We start from the raw sequence: 22,545 nt of genomic DNA on the forward strand, positions 1-22,545 counted from the left end.
TGACAGGGTCATACTTTTGATTTTGGAAAATCATTTTGGCAGCTGAATGGAGGATGACCTGAAGTAGGGACAGATTTGTGGCTAGCAGATCCACCAGCAGACTATTGTAATAGTCTAAATATGAGAAAGATGACCCACACCAGAGTACTAGCAATACTAGAGGAGAAACAATAATGGATATACAGTTTTATTCTGTGGGTCATATTTTCAAGAGTCTAGATAAACAAACATGAACAAAGCTTTAGAAAAAGAACATTTGTCACTTAACTAATAAATATGTAAATAAAGCATTTAAAGGAAAGTTTTCCTATATATTTAGTAGCTTTCAGTCATTTTATGGGCGCTGTATTTTTATTAGACCTGCTTTGACCATTTAAATTCAGTTTGATAATTTTTCTTGGAAATGCAAAGTCCTTTTTTAAATCTCCTTATAGTTGTAAAATTTTAAAAGTTTAAAAACTCATTAATATTGCTCACAAAATAGGCGGCTAGGTGGCACAGTGGATAGAGCACCGGCCCTGGAGTCAGGAGTACCTGGGTTCAAATCTGGCTTCAGACAATTAATAATTACCTAGCTGTGTGGCCTTGGGCAAGCCACTTAACCCCGTTTGCCTTGCAAAAAAAAAAACCTAAAAAAATATTGCTCACAAAAAAAAGGCATTTAAGAAAGATGTCCTCTGATTTTTTTTTTTTTTTTGCAAGGCGATGGGGTTAAGTGGCTTGCCCAAGGCCACACAGCTAGGTAATTATTAAGTGTCTGAAGCCAGATTTGAACCCAGGTACTCCTGACTCCAGGGCCGGTGCTCTATCCACTGTGCCACCTAGCCACCCCTGCCACCTAGCCACCCCCTGATTTTCAATAAACCAGAATTCACATGATTAAAAAAAGTACACACTTAAATTTAACCACATTTATTTTGTGCCAAAAACAAATACGTCTTTTACCAAAAAAACATTTTGGGAACATTAGAAATGAGTAAAAATGGAAAGAGTATAAAGAGAAGAAATCCTAAACCTGCAATTGAAATAGGCTATATGTGGAGAAACAAAATTAATTCTTAGAACTTTGGAGGCTCCTAAGTTCCTATAATATGACCAGTTGGCTTCCAATTTTGTCTGTACAAAGAAGCCTGAAAAAAACTCACTATTCTTGCCCACTAAGTCACAATGGCTCTGCTTCTTCCAATGTCTCCAAGGCTATATTTGTAGTTTTCATCTGTGTTAAGTAATTTTATTTTAAATTCTTGTTTGAGAACCTCGAGATAATGAGCATATTTCTACAAATTAGCATATAAACTTAAAAGAATACTCCCAATGGAGCCAGCTAGATGGTGTGAAGAGAAAAGCACCAGCCCCAAATCAGGAGGACCTGTACTAAATCTGGCCTCGGGCGCTTGACACTTAGTTGTCTGAACCCCAGGCAAGTCACTTACAGCCTTATTGCCTTGCCAAAAAAATAATAATAATTGCCAAAAATCTATTTCTATATTTTTACTTGTAAAGGAATCTGACGGCTTTAACAACATTAGTGTTTCAATGTTTGTTTATGTAATCTTAGGATTTCATATCTACGTAACAGCTGCAAGTATTTGTAAAACAATAAAGGACCTCAGTTCAGCAAAAATAATTATTGAACTTGAATCTTGCATCTATCACTACCTTAGAAGCATTAGACCTCAATTTCCTTGTCCACAAATGAGAAAGTTAAATTAGGGGGACCTCTAAGGACCTGTCTAGCCTCAAATTTATGATTTCTCCGATAAGAATCATTAATACTGATTAGGGGGAAAATCATAAAACTCAAAATAAATAAAACCTTTCTAAAAAAATTAAAATTAATTAAAAAAAGAATAATTAATACTGGCCCTTATTTTTTATAACAACTATTTTTATTCTGCAGTTTTCATCACGTAAAGGTAAAGCTTGAAATATGCAAAGGAAAAAAAGACCCCATTTATTTCAGGACATTTTTTCCTAAACTGTTCTTTGAACATATTACACCTTTAATAACACAGTTGTTGCATTTAAATGACTAGAATAAGTGATCAGGTTTTTCTCCCCCTCACAAGGTGACAGTCCAGTATTTTTTTGTCATCAGAAAAAGTTGCAGATGTCATGCAGATATTTCACCAGTATGCAAAATTAAACTCATCTAAAATTTTATATTGTCACATGCTTCCAATTCTTCCTTCTCAACAACTAATTCTTTCTCTATATATTAGCCACCAGCATCCCTGTTCCTTCACATTTGTTCTTGTTCCTTCACATTTAATAACTACAAAGTTGAGGTGGCTAGGTGGCGCAGTGGATAGAGCAACAGCCCTGGAGTCAGGAGTACCTGAGTTCAAATTCAGCCTCAGAAACTTAGTAATTACATAGCTGTGTGGTCTTGGGCGAGCCACTTAACCCTATTTGCCTTGCAAAAAAAAAAAAAAACTACGAAGTTACTGTCCATTTCTCTTTTTTCCTCCCCATCCCTCTTCTTTCCTCTTTAGAGTGTATGATCTCTATATCCATAGCATTAAGATGTTCTATTTTCTGCAGTATTTCTCAAGTTTAATCTTGATCCCTCTTTTCCTAAATTGACAAACTCAGGAACCTTTCTACTAAGCAGAATTAAAACAAAATAATAGATAATTATGTTCCGAACTTGAGAATTAAAAAAAAAAATACAGTTCAGGGAGGGGAGGCAGAGATCTGTTTACTTCTGTGACACTAATAGTCCTTATAACCCTGAATATCCCTAAATGTTTCTAGTCTTGGCATGCTTTCTCTGACCTTTCACCAGTTCCCATGCCCATTTACAAATGGGTATGTTTCTCCAGATGAACTGTTATATGTAAATATGTGTATATATATTTACACATTTTATATAAATTATAATGTAATGTTTGCTTCTTTTTCATGGATTTATTTCTGCCTTTCCTATTAGAAGCTTTTTATGTGTGTGTATTAGAATATGGAATCATGCCTTGTATCAATTTCTTTTGTGATTCTTCATAGCACATTCATAGTCACATTTCAGCCATTGTTTTAAAGAATTTTTAAATGTTATATTTTAACAGGTATCAGATATACAAGCAAGAACAGTAGTGCTTACATGGTCACCTCCTTCCAGCAACATTAATGGGGAAACAGAGGAAAATAATGCGCCAGAGCTATATGGTTATGAAATTCTGGTTTCAAATACTGGAAAGGATGGGAAATATAAAAGTGTTTATGCGTAGGTATTTTTCATTTTTATTTTTCTCCTTGTTACATAAGCTAACTTTTAAGTATAAATTGATTAGATGAGCCACAAGGTATAATGAATAAAGGCTTTGGAGTCAGAAATATCTGGTTTCAAGATCTTTGTCTAGCTATGTGACCTTGGGCAAGTGATTTAACTTATCCCTCAAACACCTTTCTAAAGTTCTAAATCACAAACAATTAACCAAAATGCAGTGGTAGAAGCAATTTTTGTATTTGTATTTCTCCTTACATTTACTGTAATCACATGTAATAGAGAGTTCTCAAGATTTGAAATGTTTTTTGAATTCTTCCATTAACTTGATCTGTGAAAAAAAAAATTGGGCTTTTTAAAGTTCGATGGTCTACATTTATCTATAACTATAGTTCTTTTATTTCATCTAAGTGTTATACTTGTAATAAAATTTTGAAAACATTATGGTTCTAAATGCTAAATTTGAATGTATATTGCATATCAACCAACCATAGTTATAGTTGGTGTTTCTCATTACTGGGAAATTCTTATAGATAATTCAGTATAACAAATGCTTTTTTTCAAGACTTTGTTCATTTACTAGTCAGTCTTTGCCATATGAAACAAAGAGATATCTTAGTAGCTAAATGATATGTTGCATAACAGTACAAAGAAAGACATTAAGAGCTGAATAATTAGACCTATACCAGAAGAAAACCATTTCTCTAGGAGGCTGCCTTTAAGAACTAGCTAGATGAAAAGAATAATGTAAAGCTTAATAAAGTATCAGGCCATTAGAGCAGTCTTACAGAATACCTGGTCCCACCTCTATACTGACACCATCTTGTCAGCTAACAAATTTTTTAAGGCAGACGATGTTATATATCAGCTCTTCTCAGATAAAATAAATTATTGGTTCTTGCTCTTCTGTTATTAATGGCTTCTATTCAAATATTTAAGAGGATGGTTGATTCTTACCTATATCTATCTGCACTGCAGAAAGAACCTTAGGCCAGCCTCTGTCACAACCCTTACTAGACTTTCTTCCTGGCATACTGCACTGACAGTCTTATTTTTTATGATGGAATTTTCTCATAATGAGTTTGTTTCTGCTGAACCTAGTTTTATCTGGTTATTTTATATTTGTTGAATTATAGAAGCTGATTATCCATCTACACTAGCTTCTGTCACTATTTAATGGCAGCAGCAGAAAAGAAGACCGAAAGCAGAGAAAAGAAGAAACTGAGGAGAATGAAAAGGAAAAAAGAATGGAAATAAAAATAGATAATAGAAAGACTGAGAGAGCATTATGGCATAGAGGTTAATGTCCTATCTCTGATACATACTGATTGCTGATTTGGGGTCCTGGAGAAAGCAGTCATCTCTCCTGACTAACCTATATTGGTAGAGGGAGTTTCCTCACCTAGAAGTTTCTTAAACTTTCTTAAACCATTGAAATCAGAGGCCTAGCCATTATCCCTACCAGCTAACCACTATGATAAACATTTGCATAGGTTAGAAATGTTTGATACAGACCACAGAAGGAAAATAGACCACTGATTTGGGGGCATGAGGGGTATCTCTATTGTGATTGAGAAGTTTTTCTTTATTTAGTAATTTGTTAGCCTATATAGTTCAGAGCTAAAAAAAAAAAGACCTTGGAAGTCAATTGAAGCAACCTTACCCTACAAGTGAGGAAACTGGTACCCAGAGAAATTAACTTCTCCATGGTCACAGATGAGAATTTGAGCTCAGTTTCTCTGATTTCATATCCAGTATTCTTTCTATTAGTTCCACAAGTTCCATTCTTTTCTTATGAAATGAGATACACTAATTTGAAGTAGAGAGTCTGGATTTTGGAACATTCTGAAAACTTATTATATTCAAGCACTTCAGTAACATGAAAATATAGCCAATAGGCTACAGATTTTGCTATATTTGCCATGAGTGTTATTTGTAAGTAAAGTTTTAATGGTATAAAAGTAGTTTTTAAGTAAGCTCAATGTCCCATCTTCTTGCCTTGTTCTAGTCTTAACACAGTGAATCTGGGTGGAACCCTATCTTTGAAGTACATAGATGCATTTCAGCTTATATCCTAATTATCTAAATTCAAAATCAACCATGAAAATTTATTTCCATGTATTAGAGTCAGTAAAATATTTTTCTGTATAGGTACTAAAAAAAATCAAACTAAAAATATAATGTAATTGTTCTGGTAAGTATTCTTTTATCTCAGAATGATATGTCACAGAGTATAAAAGCAGTGGTAAACTTTTTTCCCAGGGGAGAAGAAACAAGTGTCATTGTAAATGATCTCAAGCCAGCAACAGATTACCATGCAAAGTGAGTAATTCCAATTAATTATTTTCTTCTGCTGAAGCAAATGACAAATATAAGAGTGTAATTCCTAAGAAGGAACCACTTTGTATGTATACATTTTGGTGTTAAAACATGACTGATACGGAATATAGGCTGTTATATTTTCTGTTGGTAGCACTTAGCTAAAGGATTATTTGTATTTTCATTTTTAAAAAAATCTTGTTTTTAGTATTCTAACAATATACACACAAGAGGACACATCAAGTTAACATGGAAACTGCCTTATTCATAGTATAATAATTATGGGGAAAGTTCATTATCTCTTGATAAATGTACTGAAGAATCCAGGAATTACTCTAGATAAACTTTTTATTTTATTGCTTTAGAATACAAGCAGATTGTAATTCCATAAAGGGAAATCCTTCAGAAGCTGAAAGTTTTACCACACTGAGCTGTGAACCAGATATACCCAATCCACCAAGAATTGCCAACCGAACCAAAAACTCACTCACATTACAATGGAAGGTAAGTAAATCTAAAAAAAGTTTTTTAGATGGAAAATTGAGTGTTTTTATTCTTATTACTTGTTGAAGAGATAAAATATAAAGGTAATCATGTTTTCTAGTTAGTGATTATATATATGCATATCTGCAATATTACTGTTCCTCATGTTTCAATATGATGCTGCTCATGATTTTGTTTAATACTTGAGTGTGACACAAAACACTAAGACATTATTACCACAGTTGTCTACACAGTATGCTTATGAAAACTAGGCAGAGAAAAAAAACAGACTAGAAATCCTTTCTGCATTCTGAGAAAACTGTCTACTTTATAAAAAGCAAAGGACAGTCAGCCTTTTATTGCAGATGTATTATTTTTCAGCCCCAGCCTCACAAAATTGTTGATCTAAAACTGGAAGGGATATCAGAAGCCATTCAGTCCAGCCCCCTTGTTTTATAAATGAGAAAAACTGAATTCAGGAGAGGCTTAGTGTCTTACCCAGAGGCCCATAGGTAGTAATAAGAAAATAGGATTTGAATTTAAGCCCTCTGACTTGAAATTCAGTGCTCTCTCCACAGTACTATACTGTAGGCTGCCTGCATGCCCTTGACATAGTCCACGGTTAGAATTTGTTCTTACTGCTTTTGGAAAATTAGGCATTTCTGATAGAAAAAAATGTAATTTTTAGGTTCAAGATAGCACTGTGCTGGCTGTCCAAAGAAGACTTTTATTGCTTTCTCTCTGTATATCTCAAAAACTTCAACACACACAGATTTCAAAAATATCATTTGTTTTTGATGATGTTTATAGCCTGACTTGTTGAACATGTGTTTGAAGGATCTGGTTAATAGATCCATTTATGCCATGTTTGTAATTTATGTGCATAATATAAATCATCTTATTTGACTTTTATAAATAACACCCTGATTAAGAGGTAAGTAGTACACGCATTATTTTCCAGGTTACAGATATGGAAAGCAGAGCTAAGATTGTGTATTGAATGAATGCATTTGTTAGCTTAAAATCCTCATGTATCCATATTTGTTTAGAGCTAATAGACCATCCCTCTTCCCCTATGAGTTCACTGGCAGTTGGTAAGGTATTTCTGTGAGATTAGGAAAAATTGTCCAAGGACTGTGTGTGTGTATGTGCACGCACATACAAATAAATTATCATGAAGCCAAAGAGCTAATTTGCTTGTGTAGTTAAGGACTTAGAATCATTTATTTAACATTATTTTTAACCAGCCTGGTCAGAGAGTTTAGTATTCTAGTCCATGATTTTTCCAGTTAATCAAAAAGCTGAAATTATGTCTAGAGGCAGTATGTTGTAAAGAGAAGAAAGTTAAAGTCTTTGCTTTGTAATCTAGGTCTTTCTGCCTTTCTGGGCCTTACTTTTCCCATTCGTAAAATGAGTGATTAAATTAGATCATTTTCCACTGCTCTTCCAACTCCAGTGTTCTGAGATTTGAAAGATTTAACATGAACATTATCTTTAATATCAATCTTGTAAAAGCCCATGAGAAGAGTGAAGATCTTTTTTTTTTTTTGCAAGGCAAATGGGGTTAACTGGCCCAAGGCCACACAGCTAGGTAATTATTAAGTGTCTGAGGTAAGATTTGAACTCAGGTACCCTGACTCCAGGGCTGGTGCTCTATCCACTGCGCCACCTAGCCGCCCAGATCTTTTTTTTGTTGTTTTTAATTTTTTTCCCTAAGGCTTTAATATAAGAAGCAGTCATTTATCCACCAGCAATAGCTAACCAATACACAATCAAGAACCTGAAAATAATACCATTTCTCTGAACAGCCAAAACAGTTGTCACAAACTCTATTCAGCAAATTCCATCTCATAGGAGAGAGTCTGCCAGATCCTTCTCAGGTGTTTTAAATTCTATTTTATATGCATTTTCAGAGAGCTTGTTTATCTGATTTTCTAACTCACCAAAAAAGAAAAGCAGCAACTTAAGTTGTTCTACAACAACTGATGGAAATAACCATTATGAAAGCCTGATAAGGAAGAGGAGACAGAAAAAATTTTAAAGACAAAAAATAAATAGCTGTTAGTATAGGGACAGGCATATTTCAGTAGCCCCAGATGGCATAAAAAGTAATATGCCAACATTTATGAAGTGTAAGATTTGCAAAGTGCTTTCCATTTTATTAGCCATTTGATTCTTTCAATGAGACAGGGACTACTAACATTATCATTAACTGCATTTTTCAGGAGAGAAAGCTGAGAATCAGAGAAGTTAAATGTGAAGTTGTGGTTGAAAACCAAGGGTGAAAAGCAGGATTCAAATCCAAGTTTGGGGGCAGCTAGGTGGCGCAGTGGATAGAGCACCAGCCCTGGAGTCAGGAGTACCTGGGTTCAAATCCCGTCTCAGACACTTAATAATTACCTAGCTGTGTGGCCTTGGGCAAGCCACTTAACCCCCTTGCCTTGCAAAAAAACCTTTTAAAACAAAGTCTGATTCAAACCCAGATTTTGTCTGAGTTTATCTTCACAATTTTTTCTACCATACCATATTATCTTTCTGTTGTCCCCATGGCCTAGCAATATATTATAATCATTAGCAATTCAAAATATTGAACCTGGAGGCAGCAAGAATGAGTTCAGTTTTGTTCAGTATCCTCAGTTTTAGAAGTTACCTATTTTAGAAAGATTTCCATTAAAATAAGTTTTTTTAATCCTAATAGGATTTGACATACATGCATTTTATATATTCTCAGCAGTGCCTAAAAAAATGAGGAATTGAGTTGTTATAGAAATACACATCATCATCATCATCAACTCCTTTTCAACAGAGAAGAATTAACATACTATAATATTTTCTTGGTAGCCTACTTCAACTGTCACTCCTGGCTTCTTTCATTTTATCAGTCCCAGTAAGTTTACTGCTTGTACTCTACTGGGTCTGTAAAGTCAGATAACCAAGCTTATAAGAATTTAATATCAAATGAAAGCAAATCAGTTTTTAGAGCAATTAAAAGCACAGGTTTCTAACACTGGAACTTTTTGCTTTTGTTTGTTTCAATTTTTTAGCACTCATATTTTTATATTTTTGAGTTCCAAATCCTATCCCTCTCTATCTTTTCCCTATCCATTGAGAAATGGGCAATTTGATATGTATATTATACATAGGGAGTCATGCAAAATGTTTCCAGATTGACCATTTTGCAAAAGAAAGCTCAACCAAGAAGTCACCCCAAGAAAAATAAAGTTAAAAAAAAGTATGCTTCAGTCTGCATTCATAGATCATTGGTTCTCTGAAGTTGGATAGCATTTTTCATCATGGGTCCTTTGGAATTGTTTTGAGTCGTTATCATAGAGTAGTTAAAATCTTTCATAGTTAGTCATCATTGACAATGTTGCTGGTACTGTGGACAACATTCTCACTCAATTTACTTTTATATCAGTTATTGTTAGTCCAGGTTTTTCTGAGTGCATCTTGCCCATCATTTCTTAAGTTTGTCTAGCACAGATTTATGTTATCTTAGGATCCTCACAATAACCCCAGAAGGCAAATGTAATTTTTAGATCCATTTCAGAGATGAAGAAATGGAAACTGAAAAAGGTTGAGAACTTTTCCAAAGTCAATGCAGATAGTAAGTTTCTAAGGCATATTCTAACTCTTGAATCCAGTGCTCTAAGCATGATGCTGCCTATCTGGTTCTTCATAATAAGCATTTCCATGACTATGTTGTATTTCTTTGTTCTTTATATGTTTTCTAGCAATAAAGTCTTTAAAATTCCAGCACAGTAAATTTTTGTTGAGGTTCTGATTTGGAATTATTCTCTGTTTTAGGCACCTTGTGACAATGGTTCCAAAATCCAAAGTTACCTTTTAGAATGGGATGAGGTAAGTCAGTTAATACTAACTATACTTTTATTTCCTCAGAGTGATCAAGATTGTCATCATATTAAAGAAATATTGAGATCCCATATTTCTAAAGGTCATAATATTGTAAACTCAGGCTTCCTATGAATAGTACCATGAAATGAAGTCCCATAGTTATTCTATATTACTATTCAAAGTAATTTGTACCCTTTGAAATAATCTATTGAACTTTTTTTATACAGTTTTTGTGTACAAAACCACAATTGTCTAAAACTTGCAACTGCCCTATCTCAGTTGCTAAAGTTACTCTTACTGCTCTAGCAAGCACACTTCTCTTGTAGCACAGCCTTTCTTTGCCTTGCAAACAAGAAAGTGGCTTTAATCCTAGTTTGGCAGAAGAGTCTAGAAGCAAGAACAGCAAAAGGGTTGTCTAGAAATTGCCAAGTATAAGTGATGTTAAATCTGAATGCAGAGAAAAGCCTTGAATAAAGCTACAGAGGTAAAAATGGGACTCCAGAGAATTAATATTTCAGGCATATCAGCTCATTTAGTAGTTTTAATTTTCATTTACACAGTAGTAATAGCCATTCAGACCCCAGACTCCTGCAGCTCTTCTGTTTCTCACTTTCCTGTTCTTAGTTAGGTCTCTTCACTTGGCAGAATTGAGACTCACTGCCTCCAGTTTTCTTTGCACAGCTGCCAGCTGCTCAGCTCCCTGGTGAGAAGATGCACTGAATTGGAGAGCATAGTCAAACCTGACCCTTTCTTTACATGGTCCATGTGTTTTGTTACTTTTCCCTTCTACTCTATACCTAGGAAAGCATAACCATTTCTCTATAATTTTAAATAATTATTTTACTTACTAGTAAGAATATAATTTGTACTTTTGTTGTACTGGTTTTTTATTTACATAATTAAATAAAAGTTTGTTGGTCTAAGTTAGGGATAGCCGTAGAATGACTTCATTACCCCTGTATGGGATCTGAGATGTTGCTGCTCTGCAAAATTTCACAAGTTAGAGGGATGGGGGGGGCACATATGCTTGTTTCTGTCTTCCCCCCAACCTTTATTAGTGTATTTTTTGTTCTTTTAATTCTTATTTGCATAATTTTGTATGCATTTTCACATTTCTTTATAGACTGCCTTATAATGATATAATTGCCTTTTACAACATTGACATATCAGTAGTTTGTTCAGCTATTTCCCAGTCATGGGATATAATAGATTGCCTCTAATTTGTTAACAGTAGGCATAGTCAGTTGATCAGTCATTCCGTCACCCTGAGTAAGCACAATGTTCCAGACACTGGACTTGGTGCTAGGGATACAAAGACAGGCAAAAGACTGTCCTTACCCTTGAGAGGAGCTCAGAATCAAAGGGAGGGGAGATAGTAAGCTCTCTACAGGACAAATAGGAAATCAGCAACAAAAGGAAGACAGGAGAATTAAGTGAAATTGGAGGAGGCTTCTGGTAGAAGGTGGGATTTCAGAAGGAATTTGAAGGAAGACAGGAGGAGGTAGAGCTGAGAGGAAGAGCCTGGGAGCTAGTGAATGGAAATGTCTGGAGCTAAGGGATAGCTGGGAACTAATTTCTTTCATGTATGAAACTCCAAGACCTCCTTCCAGTCCAGAGCATCACTGAGAAGTTATTTGACTGGCCCCAAGTCTCAGAACCAGTTTGCTTCGAGGTAGGATTTGAATCACTAGATCTGGTTAGCTCTCTGGATCATGATAACACTCCCTTTAAGATCCAATGTGTTGGGGCAGCTAGGTGGCGTAGTGGATAAAGCACCAGCTTTGGAGTCAGGAGTACCTGAGTTCAAACCCGGCCTCAGACACTTAATAATTACCTAGCTGTGTGGCCTTGGGCCAGCCACTTAACCCCATTTGCCTTGCAAAAAAAACCTAAAAATAAAAAAAAAGATCCAATGTGTTGCTATTAGGAATAAAGTTGCTTTGACTATTTTTTGTTGCTCTCCCTTTTTTTCCTTCTTCCTTATCTGTGGATCAGTGATAGGTTGACTAAAGCAATCCAGTTGTTCAGATTCACTACTAAGTTGTTACATTGATGACAATCAGGGTAATTAATAATGTTACATGCCTTTCTCCTAATTGATTTATAGCACTTGTGGAAAAAAAATTAATCATTTCAAAGAACTTTTTGAGTTGTTTTTTTATTTAAATTTACTACTCAGTGAAACAATATGTCTCTTTGCATATTTAAGAAAAATATCAATTTTCATTAACTCATTTATTTTGGGAAGATGGTGAAATCTAAGTTTTTAACTTTTGACTTTATTGCTTAATAAGAATTATATGAGTTGTTTGCATATGACTCATTATTGAATTAGTCAGTATTCTTGGAATGATAACTTGAATGTATACAGCACTTGAAGATTTACAAAGTAAAATCTTTACATACACTATCTCATTTGTGCCTACTCCATATCAAGAGTTCTGTGAAACAGGAATTAACAGCCCAAATTATCTCCATTTCAGAGATGAGTAAACTGGTACTTCAGAGTAGTTCTAATTTGCCCATCCTCCCTTAGCTTAGAAGTGTTCAGAAGGGCCATAAATCAACGTCTTCCTGACTTTCTGCCTGACACTTTGATCCAATCGGCCATCTGCTTCTGACAAGCACTTACTGATGCTGGCTCTTAAGTACAGCCATTTTCTTAAGCAAGTAGCATTTTTAGAATAAACAAAGGAATTTTTTTTTTTAGGTTTTTGCAAGGCAATGGGGTTAAGTGACTTGCCCAAGATAATAGCTAATTATTTAAGTGTCTAAGGCCGGATTTGAACTGAGGTCCTCCTAACTCCGGGACTGGTGCTCTAATCACTGTGCCATCTAGCTGCCCCTAAACGAAGGAATTTCTTAAATGTATGCTGTTCCCTTCCAAATAATACATATAACTTTTCTACTCTACCAAAACTAGAAAGACTGTCAGTTAAGAAGACCTTAAAGGGCCAGGCTGCATCATTTGGCAAGAGGGCATTTTTATCCATAAGGCAAAGAAAATAGAAAAGGGAGAAATGTTATTTCAAAACAAATAACAGAATCTTTTTGATGTCATTTAACCTGGTCCTTCTAGTGTTAATTTATTAATCTTACTTTAAGGTTTGCAAAGTGCTTTATATATCTTATCTCACTTGCTCCTTATAACCAACCTGACCTAGATACTATTAGAATCTTCACTTTACAAAGAAGCAGCCAAGGCAGACAGTAGTTAAGTGACTGACCCAAAATCACCCAGGGTGGTAAGTGTCCCAGGCAGGATTTTGAACTCAACTAAAAGGAGTAGCCTGAGGAAAATAAATCCATTTGAATGGCCTATCTTCAGTCCTATAACTATTCTGCTTTTAAGAGAGAAAAGGAGTTGGTCTGTTTACTTGAAGTCTAACTTTAAAAAAAAAATTGTGAGTCAACTAGGTGGCGCAGTGGATAAAGCACTGGCCCTGGAGTCAGGAGTACCTGAGTTCTCATCTGGCCTCAGACACTTAATAATTACCTAGCTGTGTGGCCTTGGCCAAGCCACTTAACTCCATTTGCCTTGCAAAAACCTAAAAAAGAAAAAAAAAATCAACAATTTTAGGGCAACTAGGTGGCGCAGCGGATAGAGCACCAGCCCTGGAGTCAGGAGTACCTGGGTTCTAATCCAGTCTAAGACATTAATAATTACCTAGCTGTGTGGCTTTGGTCAAGCCACTTAACCCCATTTACCTTACAAAAAACCTAAAAAAAAAATTGTGAAGCTCTCTAGCTATTAGAAAAATACACACATGACTATTAATCAAAATTTGGGGGCAGCTAGGATAGAGCACAGACCCTGAAGTCAGGAGGACCTGAGTTCAAATTCAGCCTCATTTAATAATTGCCTGGCTGTGTGATTTTGGACAAGTCATTTAACCCCATTGCCTTACCAAAAAAAAAAAAATCTGATAGACAAGAAATTTTAAGGTATCATAATTTTTATTTTCATCAGGTTGGACTTAATTAAAATGTATTTTTTTAAAATTTGTATCACAAGCATTAATGCTCCTTTAATAGCTCAACAAAGACATGAATGTGATTAGAGTTCCTTTTTGCTATTTAGTACCAAATTTTCCTCTTCCTTATTTCATAACTCTTAGCTAGGAAATATTTCTTCCCACAAGGTTTCTTCATATATTTAGTTCAAACCTTTCTATACTTACAAACACAGAGCCTTCTCTTTTTTTTTTTAATTAAATACATTGGTTTGGATTCCTCCAAGTGACTTTATAACTAGCACCATGATTTTCCCCAAAAGTCATATATGTAATCCTTCATTACTTTTGAGCTAATCAAATAATGAACTTCTCCAATACTATTTACCTTCCTTTGATATTTGTGGTTGTATGTATCTTTAAACAAAAACGTATTTGATGTATAGTATCTTAGTTGTTACCCAGTGGATTTTCAGTAACATTGGTGTTGATTTGTATTTTTATAACAACATACAAAATGTAAAATTCATGCTTTCCTTATAGGGGAAAGGAAATGGAGAATTTTGCCAGTGTTACTTTGGTCAACAGAAGCAATTTAGGATTACTAAGTTATCACCAGCAATGGGTTGCAAATTTAGACTAGCAGCCAAAAATGACAAGGGCACAAGGTAAGTCATATTTATATCAACTAATACAAAGAAATACCTTTCAGTTTTTTACAGTACAAATTATCCAGAGCAAATCCTGCTTTCAGATTTTTAGTGTTGTAAAAAAGGCATTCTCTTATGGCTCTTGCTGGGGTAAAATTTTTTAAAAAGTATTTTACCTTAATTAAAGTCTCTTCCTCAACCCCCAAATCATGATCTATCAACAGTCTTCTGATGCTATTCCAAATTTAAACAGGCTATTTAGTTAACAGACCAGTAATTTGAGTGCTGCTGCCCCCCCCCCCATTTTAACTTAGAATGTGGCAACACTTGCCTTTATTTGCCATAGATAGACTCAAAAACCCAGGATTGCTTACATGCCCAGTGAGACAGTAGAACAAAACTTTTAATAAAGGTCCCAAAGTACCATTGAAATAAATTCTAGATCATCCATCTAAATTTACCTCTGATGAATGAAAATGATTGATAGCTGACCTGACTTTAGTGATTCAAAATTGTTTTTTCATACAATACATAGCTAAGATTATTTGAAAGGACATTGAAAGTAGCAAAATTACATAAAAATTTGAGTTGATGTCCTATATGTTTGAAACTACCCCAAAGATTATATATGTAATATCTTTAAAATATATTTGAATTATTTAGAGCTAGAGTGATAGTGATGAATATTTTTAGTATCATGCTCTAATAAGATGAATATATGTATATATGTGTTTAACTATATATGTGTGTGTGCATATGTACATGCACACATGCATACCAGATATGTGGTAACTAGGATAATCTGAGATAACACAGATGGTTTTCTGTGGTGGATTGGGATGAGTCTTGGGAGAAAAAAAAATTATTCAGAAAGTCAAAGATGAGAAGGAGAGTACATTCCAGCACAAAAACAGACAGAGCTGGGAAGTGGAGTAAGTGTATGTGCAGCAGTAATAAAAAGCATTTGATTAGAGTTTTACATTTAACAGGAAGTCACTGTCAAATCCAAGGAATCATTCCCACTACAATCATAATCTGCCATCATATTCTAGTTTTTAAGCTATTAAAGAATGTTTCTAGGTCCTTCCATTCAGTCTGGATTTCTTTTTATTGTTTATAACAGTGGTTTTAGTGAAGAAGTCTTATATTACACCTCAGGCAGTGCCCCTTCCATGCCAGCAAGTCCTACCCTCGTTAAAGCTGGAGTTACTTGGTTGTCCTTACAGTGGAGCAAACCCTCAGGAACACCATCAGATGAAGGCATCTCATATATTTTAGAGATGGAAGAGGAGACATCAGTAAGTTCCTGTGTATTTTTAAATAAGACATTTGAAAGTAAAGATTTTTAGCATATACTGATGTTCAAATGCAGTAAATGATTTAGCCACTTTGTACTATTAGATGTGTTGCATATTTTTTAAATTAATTTTAAAAAATAAATGTATTCCCTAACCATTTCTTCAACCCAACCATCAATTAATTTGGTTTGGACATTTGATTGTTTCTTTGAGGTTTGTGTGTATATCTCTTTTATAGCAATGGGTAGCAAAGGTGGTACAATTATACAACAGGGCAACTTAATGAGGTCTCTTTTAGGCTTCAGTGAATAGCCCTGGGTCCCCTAGAGAACAGTTAAAACCACTAGTGAATGGACAATATCACTGGCATTGAGTCAACCAAATGTGTTTGCTTTTCAAAGGGCTACAGTATATAAAGGTTTGCCTGCTTATACAATAAAGATAAAGAGTTCCCCTGTGAAACTAATAGTTCAAATTAAGAAGTGGCTTCCCAATAGGATCTCATCTCCATTAGACTTATAACTATGCTTGAACTGCTGTAAGGACTGCAGTAGAAACTTTGGAAAGGCAGTTTTGTTTGTGAATTTTCAGTAGCCTTAATCCTAAATGACTATCCATCTGCCTTTCCTCTAAACGTTTAGTCAGCTTATTTAGCATGACTTACATTAACAACTTTTCTCTTAAAATATTGCCAATTTCATTTTTTTGATAGGGTAATAGTAAAGTGTTTGCCCAGTTTAATACCTCCCAACTCTGTTCTTGAAAGTATTTGTGCATGCAAGACTTTTGTTTAATCCACAGCTCTTTGACCACTTTGATTTCTAAATCCATAATTGATATAATTAAGCACTGAAAAGTTTATTGAATAAATTTAGAGGATTTTATTGACTTTGTAGTACAGTTGTAAATCCTGATTCTCTTCAACAAATGTCTGTTACATAAGTACTGTTGTCTTCATGATTTTTTGCCGATCATCAAAAGTACAAGTTTTCTGTTGCCTTTGGATATAAATAAAAGCAACTCTGGCAGTGCTCTTCAGTTTGCTCTTCATTTAGCTACAATTTCCTTCTCTTTTCTGGTTTCATTTATATCAAGAATGTTCATTGTTGTTATGATCTAATAGTATATCACTTTGATTGGCATTGAACATGGGTCTCACATTTTAGGGTACTAGTATTAAACTGAACTTTTATAGATGATCTGAAAACAGTGACCTTTATCCATTTTCCAGTACTTTTTCATAGTATTTTTCATTTCTATCATGGGTGACAAGTCCAGATAGGTCATTACTAGTGAGTGTTTTGGGGGGTTTTTTGCTAATAAATAGATTGACCACAAATACTTAAATTATTCCTACGGTAGTAGTGTCAGTTTCTTTATTTGTGATGTGCCATGTTACTCTCACATTTCTGAATAAGATGTCTAAACCTCTTCTTTTTCTCAGATCTGAACCATATAGTCCAACATCTTTTATTCATCCTTTGCCCCTTCTTATACTTATTCACTGAATATCAAAATTTATGTTGACTTGGTTTGAATGATGTTACCCAATTCTTATAGAATTTTTCTCTTCTTCATTCTTTGTAGCAGATGTTGATGCATGATCTATAATTCCCATTGGTCTTTTTTTGGCCTAGTCTCATCATAAACTCAGAAGTAAAAAGATAATTGAGCATCTCATAAAATAATGTTTCCTTTTTCCTTTAGGCAGATGATTAAACCAACCCTACCAATAATTCCTTTGTCTTTAACAAAAACTTAGAAACTCTTCTTTCATTTAGCCTTAATCTTTATTGTGTTCTGGTTTAATCACCATGACAATATCAGTAATTAATTGATTTACTACTTTTCAAAAATAATGTCACCCTGTCTTTGATATAAGATGTTACATTTAGCATACCAGTAGTTAAATTTGTGTTTATAGATAGCTTAAAAACTGCAATTATTAAACTACCTCTCCTCTTCTCTTTACCCTTCCCCCACTTCATTCTACTATGGTATTTTTAGAAGCTGAAATAGACTGCATAGGACAGAGGACTATTTTGTAATTTTTTCCTTCATTTCATGGGTTAGTATGGCCAAAGAATTCCTTACCTAGTGACTAGACACTACTGAGCACAGTTATTCTCATTATCACTTGCTTAACTGATAAGGTGATCTTTTACCTGTCTACCCCCCCCACACTTCAGCATTGAGAAACTGGTTCAACCTAATGGAAAGTAAAGAAGTTTAACTTAAAAAAAAACAATACCTTGACTTATAGACATTTAGAAGATAAAAAAGGTCATTTTCTAGTTTCTGTCTCTTTCTACTATTAAAAAGTGAAATTATGTTTATAAGATATGTATATTATATATATATATATATATATATGTATATTTGTCTTCTAACAGGGTTATGGATTCAAGCCTAAATATGATGGAGAGGACCTTGCTTACACAGTAAAAAATCTTAGACGCAGTACAAAGTACAAGTTTAAGGTAAGATTGTAAAAACCTTTAAAGCAAAGGTTTAAAATAAAAAAACTTCAAAATAGTTTCTTAATTTTAATGTGATATTATTAATTTGCAATTATTTAGGTTAATATTAAATAATAACATTTAGTGTTAGTCTTATTCCCTTCTTTTACTTTTAAGCTGTGTAAAGTTAATCTAAACCAGAATCACCTTAAACTAAAACTCAGATTTCATTCTTTTACTGGCACCCTAGTCCCACAGTAAAATGGGCATCTCCAAAAGACACATTCAAGGCTGAAACTGATCCTTCACTGAAATAGCTTCAGATTTTAAAGCACACCAGAACACAACTGTCTTGCAGTTACTATGTAATTAGCAATTTTCTTTAACTTCTCTTCACAGAATGATACATAGTTGGTGCTCTTCTGAGGGATGAAAGATAGACCACTCCTAGTTTACACTGCACATATTTAAAACTTTTCTTTTACTGGAAACATTTCGGGTCTGGTTGTACCAAGCTTTGTTTCTCTTCTTTCTACCTTTTATTATAAATATTCTGATAATTTCTTCTGTCATCGATATCTTCGATAAAAGATCAGCATTTTAATAGCAAGGATAAGAGTTTTATTAGAAGTTTAAAACAAAAAGATAAGGTGAGATTTAGGGTTTATCCTTTGGTTTTCATTTGTATGCATTCTTAGTTGATTATCTTTGCTTATTTTGATGGAGGTTAGTAATGTAATATAGTAAACTGAGAAAATACTAGCAGGAATCTTTTTTAAAAAATATTTTATTCATTAATTTTTCCAACTTTATGCAAAGATAGTTTTCAACAGTCATTTTTAGTAAGCTTTTGAGTTTCATATTTTTCTCCTTCCCACTGACAGTAAGCAATCTATTATAGATTATATGTATGTAACTAATTTAACCATATATCTATATCAATCTGCAAAAGAAGAATCAAATCAAAATTAGAAGGGGAAAAATTAGGGGAAAAAAGATAAAATGCATAAGACAAATTTTGAAAATTGAAGATAGTAAGCTTTGATCTGCATTTAAACTCCACAATTCTTTCTCTTAATATGAATGGTATTTTCCATCACAAGTCTTTTAGAATTGTCTTTGATATTGTACTACTGAAATGAACAAATCCATCATAGTTGATCATCACATCACTAAGCATCAGTTCATGCAAGTTTTTCCAGGCTATTTTGAAGTCTCATCCCTTATGATTTCTTACAGTAGTAAGAAGAGTCATGAAGCTCTGACTATAGGAAAATCCAAGTTAGAAACAGAAATCAAGAAGAAAACAAGATACAACAGAAGGGACAAGAGAAAGAAGAAAGTGTTGAAACCAGCAGCTATGGTTTCCCCATTGTCAGTTGGGTACTCAGTAATAATCAGCAGTTAAGAATTCATCAGATAAATTGGTGAAAATTTACATCATCTTAACTTGTTATCAGCACATCCCGGCTAAGAACAGATACAATTCACAGAGAGGTTATGTGAGCATCTTGCCTATTAGTCATTTAGTTTCGAGAGGACCATACTAACCAACCAAATGATTGGAGGCTTGAATTGCATAATGTTTATTAGAAGATTATACTGTGCACAACATCCTTCTCATTTGCCTTTATCAGAATCATTCTATCCCAGGGCCCTGAGATAGCATGTTTCTGGTAAAGGAACAGATAGATGATCTCTAACTCTTCAGGAGTCTCTTGACCTTTGATTCCTCCTGTATCTGCAAGGCACCACTGTATATCATCAACATTGGGCCAGCACAATGTGTTCAGTTGTTTTTACATTGTGTCAAACTCTCCATGACTGACCACATTTGGCAAAGAAAATGGAGTAGTTTGCCATTTCTTTATCCAGCTCATTTTTCAGATGATGAAACTGAGGTAAAAAGGAAAAAATTTATTTGCCTAGGGTCACACAGCTAGTAAATATCTTAGGCCAGATTTGTATTCTGCAAAATGAGTCTTTCTCACTCCAAACCCTATATTCTTTTCACTGTGTCACATAGCTGCCCAGAGTTTTCATAGTTTTTACGTGGGAAAAATTACTCCATGACTGTGAACAATATCTTGAACTTCATTTTTGTTGGTAGTAATTTAAGAAAGTTCAAGACTAGTATACTTTTTATATTATTCAAATAGGAACAGAAATGGGATTATTGACCCACCTCATTTTCTCCACTTCATTGGGAAAAAATTGAAAAGACAAGGGAAGCGGAAGAGTAGAGGAATCTTCCTTTGGCAATTATATGTACTGGTGAGGGGCTGATGGATTTCCTGAAGATTTTTGGAGATGATGACATTTTTAAAAAACCATTAATAAAGCTTGGGTGGAATCCTGAGAGAAACAAAACAAAGGAGAAACCAGATTTTGAGACAAACAAAGGCCTTTTCACCACCATTAAGAATTAAGGGACTCTTGCTGAGCTGTACAGATGCACTTGATAAATTTGTCATTTACATAGCCTTCTTACTGTATCTTACTGTTTTGATATTGACTGCTAATTTTAAACCAGCAAAACCTATAATTTTTACATAGATGTTTATTTTGTGGTTTGCATTTTTTTCTGTTTGCTCAGATCAGTTTCTTACCTCTACCATCTTATAGATTATTACTAGAGTTTGAAAAATATTTAATACTTTTTATATTACTGAATAACCATCAATGTGTATAATCCAGTCTCACACCTTAAATACAGTAGGCACATAATACTAGAGACACTGGTGCTGCAATAGAGAGCGCTCTAGATCAGAGTCAGAAAGACCTAAATACAGATACAGCCTCAGATGCAAACTCAATGAGTGACCTCAAAAGTCACTTTACCTTCCTTATCTGTGAAATGGGGAGAATAGCATCTCCTTCTTAAGTTATTATAAGGGTGAAGGGAGATCCCATCTGTAGAGTTCTCTGTAGAGAGCCAACTTTTCTAAGTGCTAGCTCACTAGGAGTATCTACTTGATCAAAAACCAGAGGAATTCCCTTCAAAGCCCCTGCTTCAGCTCACAGAAGGGATTAAGAAGGGGCTCAGAATGAGGAGGAGAAATTATCACTAGAACCCTGGAATCTAGAGAAGAAGGTTCCTGGGCCATCACCCTCATGATCCAGGTCTCCCAACCCTGCTGGTCCCCAGAGTCCTGTGCCTTTATGCCTGAGTCAGTTCAGTTGTTTGCCCCCCTCAGGTTTTGGGGGTTTTTTTTAGGATTTTGCAAGGCAAATGGGGTTAAGTGGCTTGCCCAAGGCCACACAGCTAGGTAATTATTAAACGTCTGAGGCCGGATTTGAACTCAGGTACTCCTGACTCCAAGGCTGGTGTTCCACTGCACCACCTAGCTACCCCTAGTTCAGTTGTTTTCTAACTGATCCCCTAATTGCCTCCACTACTAGCTGAACTTCCCTAAAATACAACTAAAATTATATTGCATGTTAATTCAGTCATTTAAAAAATTTAATGTCTTCACATTGTCTACAAGAAAAAGAGAAATGAACACTTTTTAAGTGTCTTTTGTGTGACAGACCCTGTGCTAAATCCTCTACAGGTGTGATCTCATTTGAGATTCAAGACCCTTCTGACCTAGTATAACTTTTCTATTTCAGTCAGACTAGACTGATATTTTACTGGTGAACACATCTTTTTCCTGCCTACCTTTTAATTCTTATAAATTCTGGATTCTCTTCTTCTTCCTCAAAATTTCTGCCAGATTGTCTTTATCACTCATTTTACACTTAAAATTGCTTGTTAATTGTCTTTTAATACTTAATAGTCTTTATGCTGAGTTAGATTATATGTTGCTTGACATATTCCTGTCCCTTAGATCTATATGTTCCTCATCACCGCATCTTTGAGTGTTTAAGGAATATTTGCCATTTAACAATGTTAATAAGATTAATGAAAAAAAAAAGAGAGAGGGATTTAGATGACCTGGGTTTTAGTCTTGCTTCTGGTTAGCCATGTCACCCTGGACAAGGTGCTAGGATGCATTGGTTATAAAAGTTGCCTCTGTTATTTTTTTAATGGCTATTGACCAAAGAAGGAACTTCACTCTTAACTAGACAGGTTGTTAGTTAGCTTAAAAGCAAGATTAAGAGGAGTTTTATCTGACTTTATTTCAGATTTTCTTAACACTTCACATTCATTGGTCTTAGGCATTAAGCTCATGTTCTTTGATTATAGGGCAGCTCAGGAAAGGGATTTGGGAAATACTAAAGATCTAATGAGGGATAAAGAGTCTAAATTAAACAAATAAGCCATTATTACGAGGATACCCACTCACCTACAAGAACTTCCTT

General features: G+C 34.6%; 1 protein-coding gene across 4 annotated transcripts in view; it reads left to right on the forward strand.

Moving 5' to 3' along the window:
* Positions 1-22,545, forward strand: part of FNDC3A (fibronectin type III domain containing 3A) — a 127,330-nt gene that overhangs the window by 68,626 nt on the left and 36,159 nt on the right. For all 4 annotated transcript variants that reach the window (XM_074217130.1, XM_074217131.1, XM_074217132.1 and 1 more), the window contains 7 exons: positions 3,066-3,223; positions 5,486-5,545; positions 5,908-6,046; positions 9,833-9,886; positions 14,377-14,501; positions 15,607-15,781; positions 18,175-18,261. In XM_074217130.1, the coding sequence (XP_074073231.1) occupies positions 3,066-3,223; positions 5,486-5,545; positions 5,908-6,046; positions 9,833-9,886; positions 14,377-14,501; positions 15,607-15,781; positions 18,175-18,261 (798 nt within the window). The remainder of the gene's footprint in view (positions 1-3,065; positions 3,224-5,485; positions 5,546-5,907; positions 6,047-9,832; positions 9,887-14,376; positions 14,502-15,606; positions 15,782-18,174; positions 18,262-22,545) is intronic.

Source organism: Macrotis lagotis, chromosome 1, assembly GCF_037893015.1.
Source record: "Macrotis lagotis isolate mMagLag1 chromosome 1, bilby.v1.9.chrom.fasta, whole genome shotgun sequence".
Lineage (NCBI taxonomy): Eukaryota > Metazoa > Chordata > Mammalia > Peramelemorphia > Peramelidae > Macrotis > Macrotis lagotis.